Below are 15067 nucleotides of genomic sequence, written 5' to 3'. Positions count from 1 at the left end.
AAACACAAATTCCCACTTTTAAACATACAGAAACTAAAGCATCCAATCAGAAAATTCTTCTCTGTAATTTTGCATTGGTTTTTAACATCCTAGACTTATTAGAATTTCACTGTAGTACAGAAAACAAAATGCTTCCATTTTTTAGAACATGAAAATGATTACAAGGTACACCTTGTGTTGCTAGCAACTCCTGTTCCTCATGTGTGCAAAACAAGAGTCTTAATCTGCAGCTATATTGGAATTTAAAGTTGCCTTCTGGAGAGGATCTTCTCCTCTTCACCCCAAAATTGAAAACTTCAGAGAGTAAGAAAAATTAAGTGCTCAGAAGACACAGCTATTAGCTAGTACAAGCTGACCCACTTAGAGAATAATTACTCAATACACTGTGACCACACCATTTTAAGCAACATCAAATTGCCAAACACAGTCAGATCTCACATGAACATGGTTTTTATAAAGCTACCTAACACAGCATTAATAGTTAAATTCCCCTGACATATCATACATAAATCATCCACCACAAATGACAAATTAAGTCTTTAGGAAATAAGTGAACAGAAAACTCTGAATTCATAACATACTGCAAAAGATTGTTGCATGCCAGAAAGAGGTGACTTAAGCCTTTCCTTAGAAAGCCACTGCACTTCAATAGACTAATACAAAGTAATATGGCAAATATTTGCCTTTCCCTGGGGAAGCAGATTCTGAGGAACCCCATTTATCACAAACACTGAGCAACCACCACAGGAAGGCAAACAATCTGAAATATCCAACAAAAAAAATAAATTGTGGGGGAGCATGCTTGTTACACTGGGAGAGTACCCTAGTCATCCTTCTGTTCATGGATTCCTGCAACTGAGCAAAAGAAAGCTCTGATCTCCCATGCTGGCCATTGCTAAGGCCTGGTTACACAGAGGCCTCAAAAAAAAAATTCCCTATGGTAAAGTTTAAACATAAACCAGAGGCACGTGAGTTACTCCACAGTTAAGTCCTGACGTGCATATTCCTAACTCACTTTTAACTACTGATGTGCAAGTTTCTAAGTACAGCAAGGTGCAGTTCCTCTCCCCCACGTGTTCCCAAACAGACCGTCTGCTCCTCAGCCGCCCCATAAATACACTGCACTCCCTGGGCTGAGCTGTAAGGGTCTAACTGATCCTCATCCAGCTGTCAGGCCCTAACAGAGTTCCCCTTCTAAAGATCAGACACTGCAGCTTCAAACACCAAGAAGAGCAAACCCCTAAGGGAGATGCTTCCCCAGAACAGGATTAGCTGGAAGGTGCGAAACGCACCACGTTTGATCATGCATCCTGCTCTGCTGGGCCCAAGTGAGGCATCAACTTGAAATGATTTTGTAGAAGTATTAGTGCAGAAATATTTCACACAGTCCCTGTATTTTGAGATGGTCAAATTCCAGGAAGTGGGTCAACTGAAACATCCTAATCAGACACGTTTCAAACACTTTAAAAAAGAAACACAGCACTTCTTTCACTGAAGTCAAAAGGTCAAGGAGAGTATTTCATACTACTTCTTTTCCTTCCTCATTTCAAGTGCAAGTAAGCACTGAAAACATCCAAGCCCTCTTAAAAGTTTATGAGCAAAGTCACACAAGTTCCCACTAAAACAAAAAACTAACACACATACAAAAAACAAACAAACAAACAAAATATATACACACAAAAAAGACCAAAGGACTACCTCTCTGTGGAAGCAGTCCATGACTACTGAATCGAGATATTCCAACTTTCAAAAATTGACTATTTTAGAAAAGTATTAACTGTCCTACATCTTGATTTTCAGAACTTCAGCTTGTCATGCAAGGCTAGAAACACCAGATGTCACCAGAGCACAGAGTGTTACTACTTACTGTAGGAGCTAACTGCAATTAAATGACAAAAATCTCTTCTGACATTTCCCAGTGTAACCACTAGTTACTGTCTCAACTTTATTTGAAACTAAACCCAAAACTAAGTATGGTTATAGACTGCCTCTTTCAGAGCAGATAATCAAAGACAAGTTTGCATTTTCCATGAATAACTCAACTAGTTTTTGGTTGGTTGGTTTTTTTTTGGTAATGTATTTCATGGGTACTTTGTCTTAAGTGTGATTAAGTACCAGAAAATACAATTAAGCCATCACTTAAAGAAAATTAACAGCAGGCACATGCTAAACTTAAAGCAAAACTTAATTAGCAAGCAGCCTACAACCAGTAAGAAGTACATGTTGCAACCCATACCCTGAACTCTACAAGCTAGCAACAAATCTCAGCTAAGGCCCCCAGGCTAAGCCCTAATAATAGCTGCTGACAAGCACATGCCAGCAGCAACAAACGAGAAAAGCTCCTGAAGGTCTACAAACAAATACTTCAGGAAGACAGAACAAAACTATTTAAAGGGTGAGGGGAACAGTTCATAATATGTTAAACCTACATTAATTTAGATTTGCTTGTTTTCTAAAACACAATACCCTCCAACACATCAATAGAAACTGAGATCTTACTGTACCAGAGCTAAGTGACACAACTTTGCCAGACACGTTAGTGAAACAGCCTATGAGCTGAATATCCAAGACAATTTTCCACTAGCAGCTTCAACCACTGGTACTTCCAGACCCTCGCTAATAAAAATATATATTTTTGGCATAACACAAAGAAAATAAAAGATTAGTTGATTCTAACAAAGCTGCACAGGCAGACGTGCAAAATCAGGCCTGTTTGATTCTCTTTCACTGCAAAATAGATGTTTTAATTGAAATACTTCACAAATTTTACCAATGGAACAGACATTAGTAACATTATATTTAGTCTTTTTGGAAATTCTGCTTACCATAAGCCACTGGGGTTAGCTTTAAGACAGTATGTAGCGGGCACTTCAGGTAAGGCAGTTGCTCTGAGAAAGGAAACACCAAATTATATATAAAAAACACAGATTACAAAAACATTACCTCTATCATTCTGTTACAGGCCAATCACTCAAAAGTTTCTTTTTATCTGACAGTGTATCTATTTTATTCCCTGGCATACAACAGAAATGCTATTAAGACAGAGTAGAAAAACAAACGTCACAGCATTTCAGGTGAGAAGCAGCTCAATAAAACCACCTACCAAGCTACATGAGCAGATCAAATATCAAAAATTATAGTTGTATACCTGCCTAGCACAAACAATTCCCTTTATCGTCATGGCATGGTGGAATTCACGTTTTGGAACCTTACTCATTAATTTTCAAACTAACTTAATAGAGGAAAATAGACCATTTGTAACTTATCTAGGAAGACTTACCTGCAGGCTTGTCAAGAAAATATGCAAGCAAACAGCGCATGACAGCTTGGTGACATATGACAAGCACATTTTCCTGCCTTTCAAGTTCCATAATTACTGGCTCTAGTCTCTGAACAAGATCTTCATAGGACTGGGGATGGAGAAGCAAGGGAAGAAAAAAACCATAGCATATTAAAAAGGGAACACTTAACAGGTATATGTATATACATTGGAACTTAATTTTACATTAGCCATTTTTTAAATGTTATATTAGGATGCTGGCAACTATTGCAGTAATAATTTTCCTGAAATTAAAAACCACCATTTAGATCTTTCATATATCAAAGAGTACACATATAACTAAAAAAAATATATGCCCTTCATGGAAGGGCTTTATTAAATTAGTCACTATGTTCGTGAATTTCCAAAAAAAATCCCTAGAATTTAATTCAGAACATCTGCAAATGTACAGGTTAAGTCTTGCACAATATTTTCCATACCTCATCTTCAAAAGCATCTCTCTTCCAAGCACAAATCTGGGAAGCCCAGCCTACAGCCATCACACAAACAGTTCACAAAGCCTAACTTGTTCAGGCTGCCCTTTGAAAACAAACCATGGGCTAGACAAACTGGTATGGCAATGGCAGCCACCGTCTCTTCAAGTCACAAAGCAGGAGGCAGGATCACTCTCACACCACGTCCCGAATAGCACACGCACAGCAAATCTGCTGCTGCAGGTCAACACCAAGGTTTCTATACGTGTGCACTCAAGTTAATCTTCACATGCACAGCAAACAATATTTCCAGGATGCGTCACGCATTACACGCAGGGAGCACAACACGTCGCTGGGGCCCAGCAGAGCAGGAAATGATGGCAGCAGAAGGCCTTCCCCTCGTCCCAGGCAGGCGTGGGGCCTGCTGATCCAGCCCTTGTCATGGGAGCCACCGGTACCCACTGCACGGAAGCTGCTCGTGACAACCACCAAGATCAACCAGACCACTTGAGGCAACACAGTGCTGCAAGATGCCACCATCCCAGAGGCGACTTCATTTCAAAAAAAAGAAACACTTCTTCTTCCAATGGATTAGGAGAACTCTGCAGCTGAATGACTGCCTCATTAGTAAAACAGGGGTCACACCTGCAAGCACATGCTCACATGCTGCCCTCATCACCCTGATTACTCTTGACTGCTAGGGAAAGATCTCACAGCTCTGGTTCCACATTACCAAGGGTGCAACACGAACGACAGAACAGCTGCTCGAATTACTCTCCTGCCCTGCTGCCCTGAATCCTAAGCCTTTAGCACCCACACCCAGGCCATGTGGCATCTGGTAATTGCTCCACTGGAATGGCTTTGCTTTAGATAAGCTGCCAGCAAGTTACTTTCCCAGAGGCAAGGAGTTTATTAAAGCGAAAGACCAATATGACTATGGATTTCTGTAGCTTTTCAGCCTTAACTGCTTGTAGAGTAACTATCATCTATAACAACAATGAATTGGAAAAGGTAATCTAAAGGTAATCTTGATAGTTTGCATGTGCAATATGCTGAAACTTTGCAATTAGTTTTCCTGCAGTATCACTGCAGGACCAGCACCAAAACGATGCTCACAAGACCAAATACCTCAACTGTTTTTTTAAATCTTTTTTTTTTTTTTCTTTCAAGCCCTGAATCAGACTAAATGGTTTCAAGCTCTGTCCTTACAAATCTCTGTGTGCCTTCCCCTGGAGACAGAGACAACCTTTTAATTAACTTTAAAACATTGCTCTTTCCTAAAACCAGCATGCCTGCACTCAAGAAGACAAGGAATTCAGTCACCTTGGGAGAAAAAATAGCATACCTCTCCTTTAGGGTATCTGTATCTATATTTGTCTTGGTCTCTCAGTGCAAACTCAAGTGGGTAATTTTCCTGTATTTCTTCATATGTCATTTCTTCACACACGCCCTACAGGTAATACAAATAATTAAAATATGCACATTTCCAACAATGCAGAAAGCAGATATTACTCTGATAGTAAGATCATATGTAAATGTCATTTGACAATTGTTTTCATTTAATCTGGCACTTAGAACATCTTCATGCATGACAAATACAACACCTGGCTGGACCCAGACACCGTTACAATGAATTTCTAAATCACTCTATGAGTAAAGCAACATACATTGGCAAGCAAGGTCACTATGTGAGCAAGGTTCCATTTTATCTGTTACAGCTCCTTTGTATCTTAAGGATGCAGTTGGAAAGTGCCAACCACCAGTTTGGTTTTGTTTGTTTGTTTTGTCTTTCTTTCCAATCCCCCCCCTACCAAAAATTTCTTAGCACTGTTTATTCTACTAGGGAATGTTTTACCAGGAAAGTCAAACCAAAATTAAATTAATTATTACATGTTTATAAAATATTTAAACAGGAATTAGTTTTTCTAGCGTCTTGGAAACACTGCTTAAATGAATTTCTATCCCATAAAAGGCATGCTATTATAAAGTGACACATTTCCTTCATCCCTAGCACAGAAAGAAACATTTTAGACGTTTACAAAAGATGGACTTACTGCATCTATCTCATTCAAAACCTTCCACTGTTCATAAGGCACTCCCAAAGCTTCAGCAGTCTGAATTGTCCTTTTCATCTGACTGGTCCAAACTTTCAGATCCTTGATATTTTGCTCATTAATAAACTGTGCCAAGCTCTTGGCAAACTGAAATAAAAACCATGAGACACTGGATGAGGGCTCAGAAACAGGACACTACGTTCAGTTTGGAATCTGCAGGCTCTAGCCTCTGTAAGCTCATTATAACTTTTCTACACGATCTGTCAAGTTTTTCCTAAAAAAAATAATTAAAAAAAAAAAAAATACATGTTCTGTTAAGCCAAGAGGAACAGGGGAGGGAAGGAAAGGAGTACAAGGAAGACACAAGTGTTCGGCCATTCTTATCTTTATCTCCAGGAATTTTCCCTTCACCTTTAAATTGTGAATTTTCCCTATTATCAAACAAGTTAGGAATTTACAAAAATATAATTCAAGTTATAGCCTCCTTGACAACTTCTTTGTGATCTAGGATAAAAAGGAATTTAAATCAATGACAAACAGAAGAGCTGATACCAAATCACAGCAAAAAGCGTGTCCATCCATGTACACAGCTAATAAAATCTTTAACCTGTTAAGAGGAAAAGGGTGTAGAGGCAGAAAGTTGTAATTACACAGCACAGGCTGTACACACATGCAGAGATACAATCTAAACCCAGAGGCATGCTTTTTCTGGAGGTACTTACTTCTTTACCCCTGACAGACAGTCCAGGATCTCCTCCTATTCTCCCTTTCAGATTGAGTTCACTTTCTCCATGTCGACAGAGGTAGATTGACCGAGGAGTCACATGGATATTCATGAGGTAGTAGACAATCCTGCTCTGGATGTGATCCATCACTCTGTTCACAAGGTAACTCCTTCCAACATCCATAATTTTAATATAAGAAAGATCCCTTTCATAAGCAAACAACAATGAAAAATGAAGATTCCATATAGTTCCTATTAGCAAATAATCACAATCTTCCCACGCCCTCTCTCACTATAAAACACAGAGAAAACAAGCCAAAGCAATAAACAAACCCTCCATTACCCATGGAATATGTAGTAGTCCTAAGGGATAATCCTCAAATGGTGACAGGAACATCGCAGTACCCTGGAAGCACAAGATTAATTCTATTCCTCTTCCACATGTGAGCTCCTCACAAAATTCCTTTTTTGTTCCCCTCACTTGCAGTCTGTGTCTCAAATCTAGATCCTGTTCTTGGGAAACCATCCCTCTACTGACAGGCAAATTCAGTGTAGGCACTCAACAGCAGCAGCTTCAAAAAGATTTCCAGCTGTTTTATGATACTCAATATTTTTCTCCAGGTTACAAACGCTTTTTCCCACAGCAACTATTTGCCTGATTGCACCCAAGTTCATAAAGTCATGGTCTCTGGGAACCCTTCCAGAAAACCTGAAGCATCAGAAGGACTAGGCGCTAGCCTGAAGCAGGACATTTTCTCAACCACTCTAACAACCGTTTATTAACAGTACCGCAATTTACCCCACTACTTTCTCTCAGCATCAGAGAGGTTATAATTTCAATTTTCTTTCCTTATCCTTTCTCATCTAAGCTACAATTTCAGAGTAGCATCTAATTTAAAGGAGGACAAAAGTCAAATAAGCTGAAAATAACCACCACTGTTTTCTGGAGATGCATGAGACATTACACTATAATAACACAAGAATATTTGTAATAAAACCAAATGGAGGTGTGAGAAACAAGCATCATCATCTCATCTTTGACTGTATTCTTTGGAGTTAATCATTACTGTTTCACACAGGCATAACAGTTAGGTCCATCACAGACATTTCATGCATGAACTGGTCTAAATGAACCAGCTTCACATTGCTTACAGTCAATTACATTAAAATGTAGCTCAGCCTTCCTATAGCACTGGTCCTTAAACAAACCAGGAGCCCCTTGTATGACTGCAGCTCAAAATGAAATCCTGGACTGTACCAACAGAAACAGGGTTCATCCTCACATGATTTGACCCTAACTTACTTTATAATGTTGAAAGTTAATGAAAAACAATTGAATGCTTTGGCAGGAGGGCAGATAATCTAGATATGAAACTTTCTCACAACCCTGCATGTACAGCATTATTTACAAGGGTAAATGAATACATTTAGGAATCACATTTAAGAACAATGTGTTCCAAATTCATCCAAGCCATGTCAACAAATTAAGTTATGCTTACAAATCACCCAGGCCCCTGCTACACATTAAAAATATATATTTATTTTTTTTTAAAAAAAAAAGCAACAACTGACCAGTACATCTCATCTGGAATCATTTAGAAATGGTGGTTTTATCCCAGAAAAATCAAAGCATTCTCCAAGTAGGAAAATCAGGAAGAACATTGTCCCAGAATAAACTCATAAGCCAATTTTCCCTCAAGCAAACAAGCTTTCAGGCTACACCTCCAGAGTCACCTGTCTCTCATTTACCAGTGGAAAAAGATGTCAGGACATGAAAACCATGACTAGAAAGCCCCCATCCCTAATATGGGATCCTCCAACCTTTAATGAGATGTCTTATTATAACCCAGTTGTGATCACTGTAATACTGAATCTCTTACTTGTCAAGAGTTTCATCTAACGTCTCATATGAGTTCTTGTAGCATTCTATCCTTTTCATGAAATCTTCAGTTGCTTCATCGTTACTACAATCAACGTAGTCTGGACTACCCAGCTTCACTTGCTGTTTAAAACAAAAACAGGAGAGTAGTACATAAGTTTATTTCCCTTTTTAATAGAAGTTTAAGTAAATGAGGGCAGGGGCAGAACACAACACAAAAACTTATTTATTTTGTTAATTAGAACATATGTAGAGCAAGAAGATTTGTTATTCACGGAATTTAACTTCTGGGATAAATACAGATAGGAAAATAAATGAAAAGTATCGCACTAAGGGGAGCTAACAGTTTTTGCTACTGGAAGTTCTTACAATTGTACTTGTATACATACTGAGGTACTTTAAACCTTTTGACTTAGAGCAGTTAAAGCAAACTTTCCTGTACTCACCACAATGTTTGCAGCAATGACCTCTGGATCTACACAAACTGACTCCACAAAAAAAGTCTTCAGCCCGAACAGGAAGTCACATGTACAGAAAGAAGGAAGAAAAGAAGATAAATTGGATGGAGACCAACATGGACAAGCAGCAGGCTGACCACTTCTATGCTCTTTTCTAATAGCGCTTGCTTTGGACTTTCCTCCGTTGACTCAGAAGGTCTGCTTCTCCAGGCCCTTTCAGCAGAAATGGATGGCTTACAGTTCCCTGAAGCGTCATGCTTTACACCCTTTGCCCCATCAATGCTTGTAAGTGGAAACATTTTGGAGTGAGAATAATTTAGGATTGAAGACGGAGAAATAAATGGAGAGGATGTAAGTTCAGCCATACAAACGGTAACTGACACTTCTGAAATAATAAAGTGGGAACCTTTCAATTAATGGAGTAGTCTCACTCAAGAGGTTTCTGCTTGGCTGTCTCAAAGGTTTGTGGAGATGCAAGGTTACTAATAATCTTCCATTTGCTGTAAACAGCTAAATGCAAAACAATCCTGGACAGAAGGCAGAAAGACACAGGAAGTCTTTGGTTTGCATGGAATTAACGCAGATTTCCCTACATGTTTCTGCAGGAAAAACCTGGCCAACACTAAGAACCACAGCTTTAATAGCTCTTGCTAACAGTGTGCTAATAATTACACCTCCAGAACAATGCAAGTGAAGCCCTAGCATGAAAGAGATTAGCTCCGAAGAGTACACATTAAAAGACAAGAAAAATGAACATGGGGCAACTTTTCATCACAAGCAATGCTTGAGGACACAAAACACCACACTGACTGTACATCTAGCAGTGATGTGCCTAATGCTAGTGCACGTCTAAACTCAGACTACAGACAGGGCGATGGGGCAAAACTACCACCGCCATGCTTGTCCAGACATTAACTAAGAACATTTCTGCTTTTTGACTCACCTTATACCCATTTTCTTCTCCAAATTTGTAAATAGTTTCTCTACGTTCTCGAGTTGTATTTGTAGCATCAAAGACCTAAAAATAATTACAGAGAAAGAGCAAGGGAAGAATTAGAAAAGCATCATAGCCTGTGAAAAATGGTCAGTGACAACAAAAACAAGAGTTCAAAATCCCTCAATGTGAAGGAATGCAACAAAAATAATTCCCTTCCCTTCATTCTGCTACCTTTTATTAAGTCAAGACACTGCTATTCCCAGAAAAAAAAAAAAAAGACGTAATTATGAAAATAAATTTATTTTATCTGACTCAAGGCCATGCTCTTCTTACATATCTCAGTCTGAACACAGATGATCACAAATGGAGGCTACATTACATTTCTATAGCAGCTTCTCTTGGTGATACACAGAAAGAAATCTTTGAATTTTCACAGTCCCTTGTCAGAGATTAATGCTGTGGCTCTTAAAAGGTGCCTCAGTTCAACAGCTTAATGGCTTGAAAACAAGCCAAAGAATACATAAAAAAGATGGTGAAATCAATGATACTGAAAATACAAGTGTAAAACTATGCAGAAGACCTGCAAGACTAGCAAATCCTGTCTGTGAATTATAAGGAAAAATGCAGAGGCTTTTCTGAGAAAATATGTTTAGCATTGAACATACCAGCATTTTACCACAGTATAAAGTTTACCTCATAGGCACAACAGAACTTGTAATTGTAGCTAATGGTTTTCCCTGTTAGTTCATAAAAACACCAGAGTTGTGTCAGTACAGTCTTTAAAAAAGCAATGTTATATATTTCAGGTGAATGTACAACATACACAACAGTGTAGTTTGTTGAAATTCTTATATTTTGCATCCTGTTAAATACTCAGATATACCATAATTTAAACTGAGTCTTTTTTGCTCTCTTCAGAGATTTCTTCAGTGTCAATAACAAAACTACCTAGCAATACTGAAGATGCTTTTTGTTCAATAAGTCATTACCATTCACTCGAAACACTAAACTATCAAATAAAAACAAGTGCAAGAAAAAAAAAAACAAAAAAAAAAAAACAAAACAAAAAAAACAAACAAACAACAAACACAAAAAAACAGATGTACAGATGTGTTTAACAGAACATTACATAGAGTAGAGAAGGTAGACAATTTTATTAGTGTCATCCTATCCCCAGTTAACACCTCAAATCAAAGGTGATTGCCCAGTATAATCCTCACCCTAAACTTCAGTGCTTCTTTCATTGCAGCAACAAGGCTGATCTAATTTACAAGAGAAGAAGAAAATCTGATATACTGAAGAAATACTGGAATAACTCAGATTGCATATTACCCAGCCGAGAGACACTGTTTTGTAGAGAAAGATCTCAAGAATTTGTCTTCATCAAGAAACTTACAGCCACGTGCCCGTTTTCTTCACTGAGGTACTGTCGGACGTCATTCAGCGCTGCTAAGGCACACTGTCTTAAGAATGAAAAAAAAAGACAATTCAAATGCTAGTAGAAGTCATCTTATCACTCATGCCTTGAGATCAAAGTGCCCTGGAAATATTACATCAACTCCCTCAAAAACACATATTGCCAATCAGTCCCTCTTTGAAACAGGAGAAAACCGACAAAGGTGAACAAAGCCCTAGTAAGGAAATATGGTGATGGCTATCTGCCTAAAAGACCAGTCCCATGCTCCTCTGGGCAACCAATACAGCTAGACATCAACACAGAATAGCCAACAGCTATTCACAGATAGTTGCTTCCTAGTTTGATTCTCAAAGAGAAAAGAAAAAAAAATTAACTTCAGCCTTTCATCTTGTTTCAACATTCATTTCTACTTGAGGCCACAATAGACCTTACAAGCATTTTTCAGTAATTTGCTTCTCTTGTTAACTATTGCGTAAAAATTGCTTATGGCAAAAAATCTGCTGAAACAGAGAGCAAAACGAAGTTAGTGTCAAGTATTAGAGAGAGAGAGACATGAAAATAATACCCCATTGTAATCACCAACCCAATGTAATTTGTACTGGAGACTGCTGAAGAAACAAACACCAAAAAAATCCAACCCCAACACTTCATACTTGTGTTAAATCTGGACAGGGATAAACTCATTATCAACTTTCCTATTTGCCCAGCATTGGTGTTATCTCCAAAGTCCATTATGATTTGTAACACATAAGTAATACTGTGGGCAAAATTAATATTGTGTATGATTTGCTCATTAATAGAGCAATGCCCCATTTATTTCAAAGAACGACAATCTGTTTGAAGGGCCAACAGAAGAATCTGCCCATTTCAACAGCCTTTCTGTGCATTACTTCTCTGTTCTAACTTCCAGACTGAAATGCACCACTCTCTTTATGTATGTTCTGAATGCAGAACTTTATTTTAAAAAGAAAACGTTTCAATCCTGACAGTATTTCCACATTAGTGTGGCTAACAGATGTCAGGAACTGAGATTCATCAGTCAAATCTTCACTAAATAAATATAAACTCATTGCTAACTAGGCAGATTAGCTCACACAGCCCATTTCATGGGCTATTCCCCACCATTTAGTCTAATAGGTGACATGGAGGCACATAAAGGTTTCTTTCTACCACTAAGCAAAAGGCAGATGCTAGCAAGGCTAATGCACCACTCATCTACAAAGGTTCAGAAGCTTTTATGCAGGTTATAGCAGTCCTTAATTGCTGCTGAAGTGGAAAGGAAGGGAGAAGAGAAAGAGGACAAGCAGAAGGGGAGCCACAAAACAAAGTCCAGACAGCAGGAAAGTCCAAGTATTTTTGATGCTTGACCTGAAACAACTAAAAACAAAATACACTGTATTTTAACCAGCCTAAACAAATGACATTTACATTCCTCTAGAAACTCTTTTTCTTATCACTTCATGGTGTACTAACTCTTCTCCTGAGCATACAAAAATGTACAATGAAGAAAATCAAAAGATCATCCTATTGAATCTTCCATAAGAAAGGCAGCTCCCCCTAGCTCTGATCTTTTCTTCATCTATCCTTTCTTCCAAAGGTACTTTCTCTACACTGAAGAGCAGATTCTTTCCAGGAAAGAGGGGAGCCTCAAGTGCTTGTGGGCACAAATGCTTACCCCAAGCTCACCTTCCTTTGTACAATATTAGCAAAGTATTGCAGCTGCTCAGGCACTGCAATGGGCTAAGTGCATGGAGTACCTGTGTGGAGGGCAAAAAGACAATCTCAGGGAGAGAGTGCTAGTGCGTCACTCCTGCTCATTTGAGTGGATAATGACAAATACATTCAAAGTACTGCAGGTGAAAAATCCCAGTATGCAATCCTGAAAGAAAAGGAGCTCTGTGTTTTTTCATTTTCTTTATCAATGGTTGTGGATCCACACAACCATTCTGAAACGGCATTATAGGAATTAGATGGTGAAAAGGTCATGCCTAGTAACTGGTACCTGACAAAGAGGTAAAAAAATAATAATTTTCTCCTTTGTTTTGTGAGAAAATTTCCTGGAATATCCATATCAACAACAGCTTACCAGAAGGTCAAAAGGAATCAAGTTTGAGTATTTATCTTCTTCACATTTTGATGCTTCAACTGAAGCAGTTAGGAAAAAAATACCCTAGGTTTTAAGGAGTCTAAACAAATCACTTTTCCATCCCTTCTAGATTTCTTTTCCTTGTCATTTCATATTGCAGTCTCTTAAGGGTCTTCTGAAGCATACAAAAATGAAACTCAAAGCAGTATTCAAGAGCAAATTACAGAGTACCATTATAATACAATTCACATTGTATAGCCAAACACATTCAAAACTTACTTCCTGATTTTCAAGCCTTCTTCGTTGTCAGGCAGGAAGAATTCAAAAGATTTATATTTCTTCACCAAATCTCGACGATACTGACCAACATTAAATTCTGCCAAGAAGAAAACAGGGTTAGTGGGAACAGTATTCATATAAAAAGGATAAATGTTATGACAGCTTTGAAACCAAACTACCTGAGAAGATAAAATAATTCAGTGTGCTTTTTTTTTTTCTCCTTTTAAATACAAAGACCATAGAAATGGCAAAAGCATATTTGAGCTGTAGGCAGCTTCAGTGGAGTCACTTGACCATATGGCTATGCCTCTCTCTGCCAGTTCGCCTGAACAACAATAGAAATCTCTTTTCCTGTTTTGTGAGGGTGGCTGGAAGTCTATTTCAGTAGTCTACAAATAATCTAGCTTTTCCCTTCTGCACATATGTGCAATATTCTGACAGCACTTCCCAAAGCTTTCGGCTCTTATTTAAGCAAGGAAGGGCTCTATACAGGACTAGCCCACCTTGCTTTTGATAAAAGACACTCAAGTTGTGGAAACAATTTCTTAAGGACCTTGCTCCTTAAAATAGTTCTACTCCTTAAGGATCAGTATATACCATTTCACAACCCCTGTTCCTTTCACTAAAACAAAACAACAACCAAAAATATTTTAAATGCTTAAATTGGGGGAAATGTCACTATAAGTACTGAACACAATCTTACTATCATCTGTTAGCGGTGGTCAAAGAAAAGGTATTCCTTATCTGGGCAAAGGTCTACGTGTGTCTACGTGTCACCCTGTATCAGAGAGGGGATTAGGGCAAGGCAGCTCTGTTTTGCAGCACAGCAGGCAATGACATTGTACCCTAATTAACTTCACTCAACAGCTCTTAAAGTAGGTCTCTGAAATGTAATTAATGTTTAACTTGTTTTCTGACCTATAGGTTTTCTCTGCTGAACTGCTAAGCATTTTTGTTTAATGTTAGATCAGACAAGTACTCTGAGAAGCTGCCAAGGTATCACTACTTGCCCAACTTCATTTCTAGGGAAAGAAATAACAGACATCATTACTGAAATGAAATTAAGAATTAAAAAAAAAAAAAAAAAAGACACAGGATTAAAAAGCTCAATCTTAAATTTTCCTGACAGAAGCATATAGACTGCTGTTTGGATGAAGGCAAGGAGAGGATAAAGAATAATCATTATTTGTCCCCTCAAATTTGAGTTTTGTTTGAATTCTACAATGTTGATGTATGAGGTGGATTATAGTATAAACCAAAACCAGGTTATTCTGTGACAGGCTTAATGAGCACTGGCCATACTGGCTACAGGAAAAGGTGATTCCTTGTAAGAATAAAAAAAAAAAAAAAAAAAAAAAAAAAGAAGAAAATGCAAGAAGTTCAGATGGCCCATGTTGTCAAACCATGGCCCTTTAAATAAACAAAAATGAATATTTTTATATCAAATAATAGCTACTGCAAGAGCAGTGTCATGCACAAC

General features: G+C 38.1%; 1 protein-coding gene across 7 annotated transcripts in view; it reads right to left on the bottom strand.

Annotated features, from left to right (window-relative positions):
• The window catches only part of LOC309881686 (6-phosphofructo-2-kinase/fructose-2,6-bisphosphatase 4), a gene marked incomplete at its 5' end in the record, with an annotated part of 48729 nt that overhangs the window by 11130 nt on the left and 22532 nt on the right, over window positions 1–15067 (bottom strand). For all 7 annotated transcript variants that reach the window (XM_082767925.1, XM_082767928.1, XM_082767929.1 and 4 more), the window contains 10 exons: window positions 2826–2888; window positions 3281–3410; window positions 5099–5203; window positions 5808–5954; window positions 6530–6737; window positions 8412–8533; window positions 8857–8913; window positions 9812–9886; window positions 11202–11268; window positions 13588–13684. In XM_082767925.1, the coding sequence (XP_082624051.1) occupies window positions 2826–2888; window positions 3281–3410; window positions 5099–5203; window positions 5808–5954; window positions 6530–6737; window positions 8412–8533; window positions 8857–8913; window positions 9812–9886; window positions 11202–11268; window positions 13588–13684 (1071 nt within the window). The remainder of the gene's footprint in view (window positions 1–2825; window positions 2889–3280; window positions 3411–5098; window positions 5204–5807; window positions 5955–6529; window positions 6738–8411; window positions 8534–8856; window positions 8914–9811; window positions 9887–11201; window positions 11269–13587; window positions 13685–15067) is intronic.

Source organism: Aythya marila, assembly GCF_965140915.1.
Source record: "Aythya marila genome assembly, chromosome: 10".
In the NCBI taxonomy this organism is placed as follows: Eukaryota; Metazoa; Chordata; class Aves; order Anseriformes; family Anatidae; genus Aythya; species Aythya marila.
The sequence above is the reverse complement of the archived record's forward strand: the minus strand, read 5'-3'. Positions and strand labels throughout refer to the sequence as shown.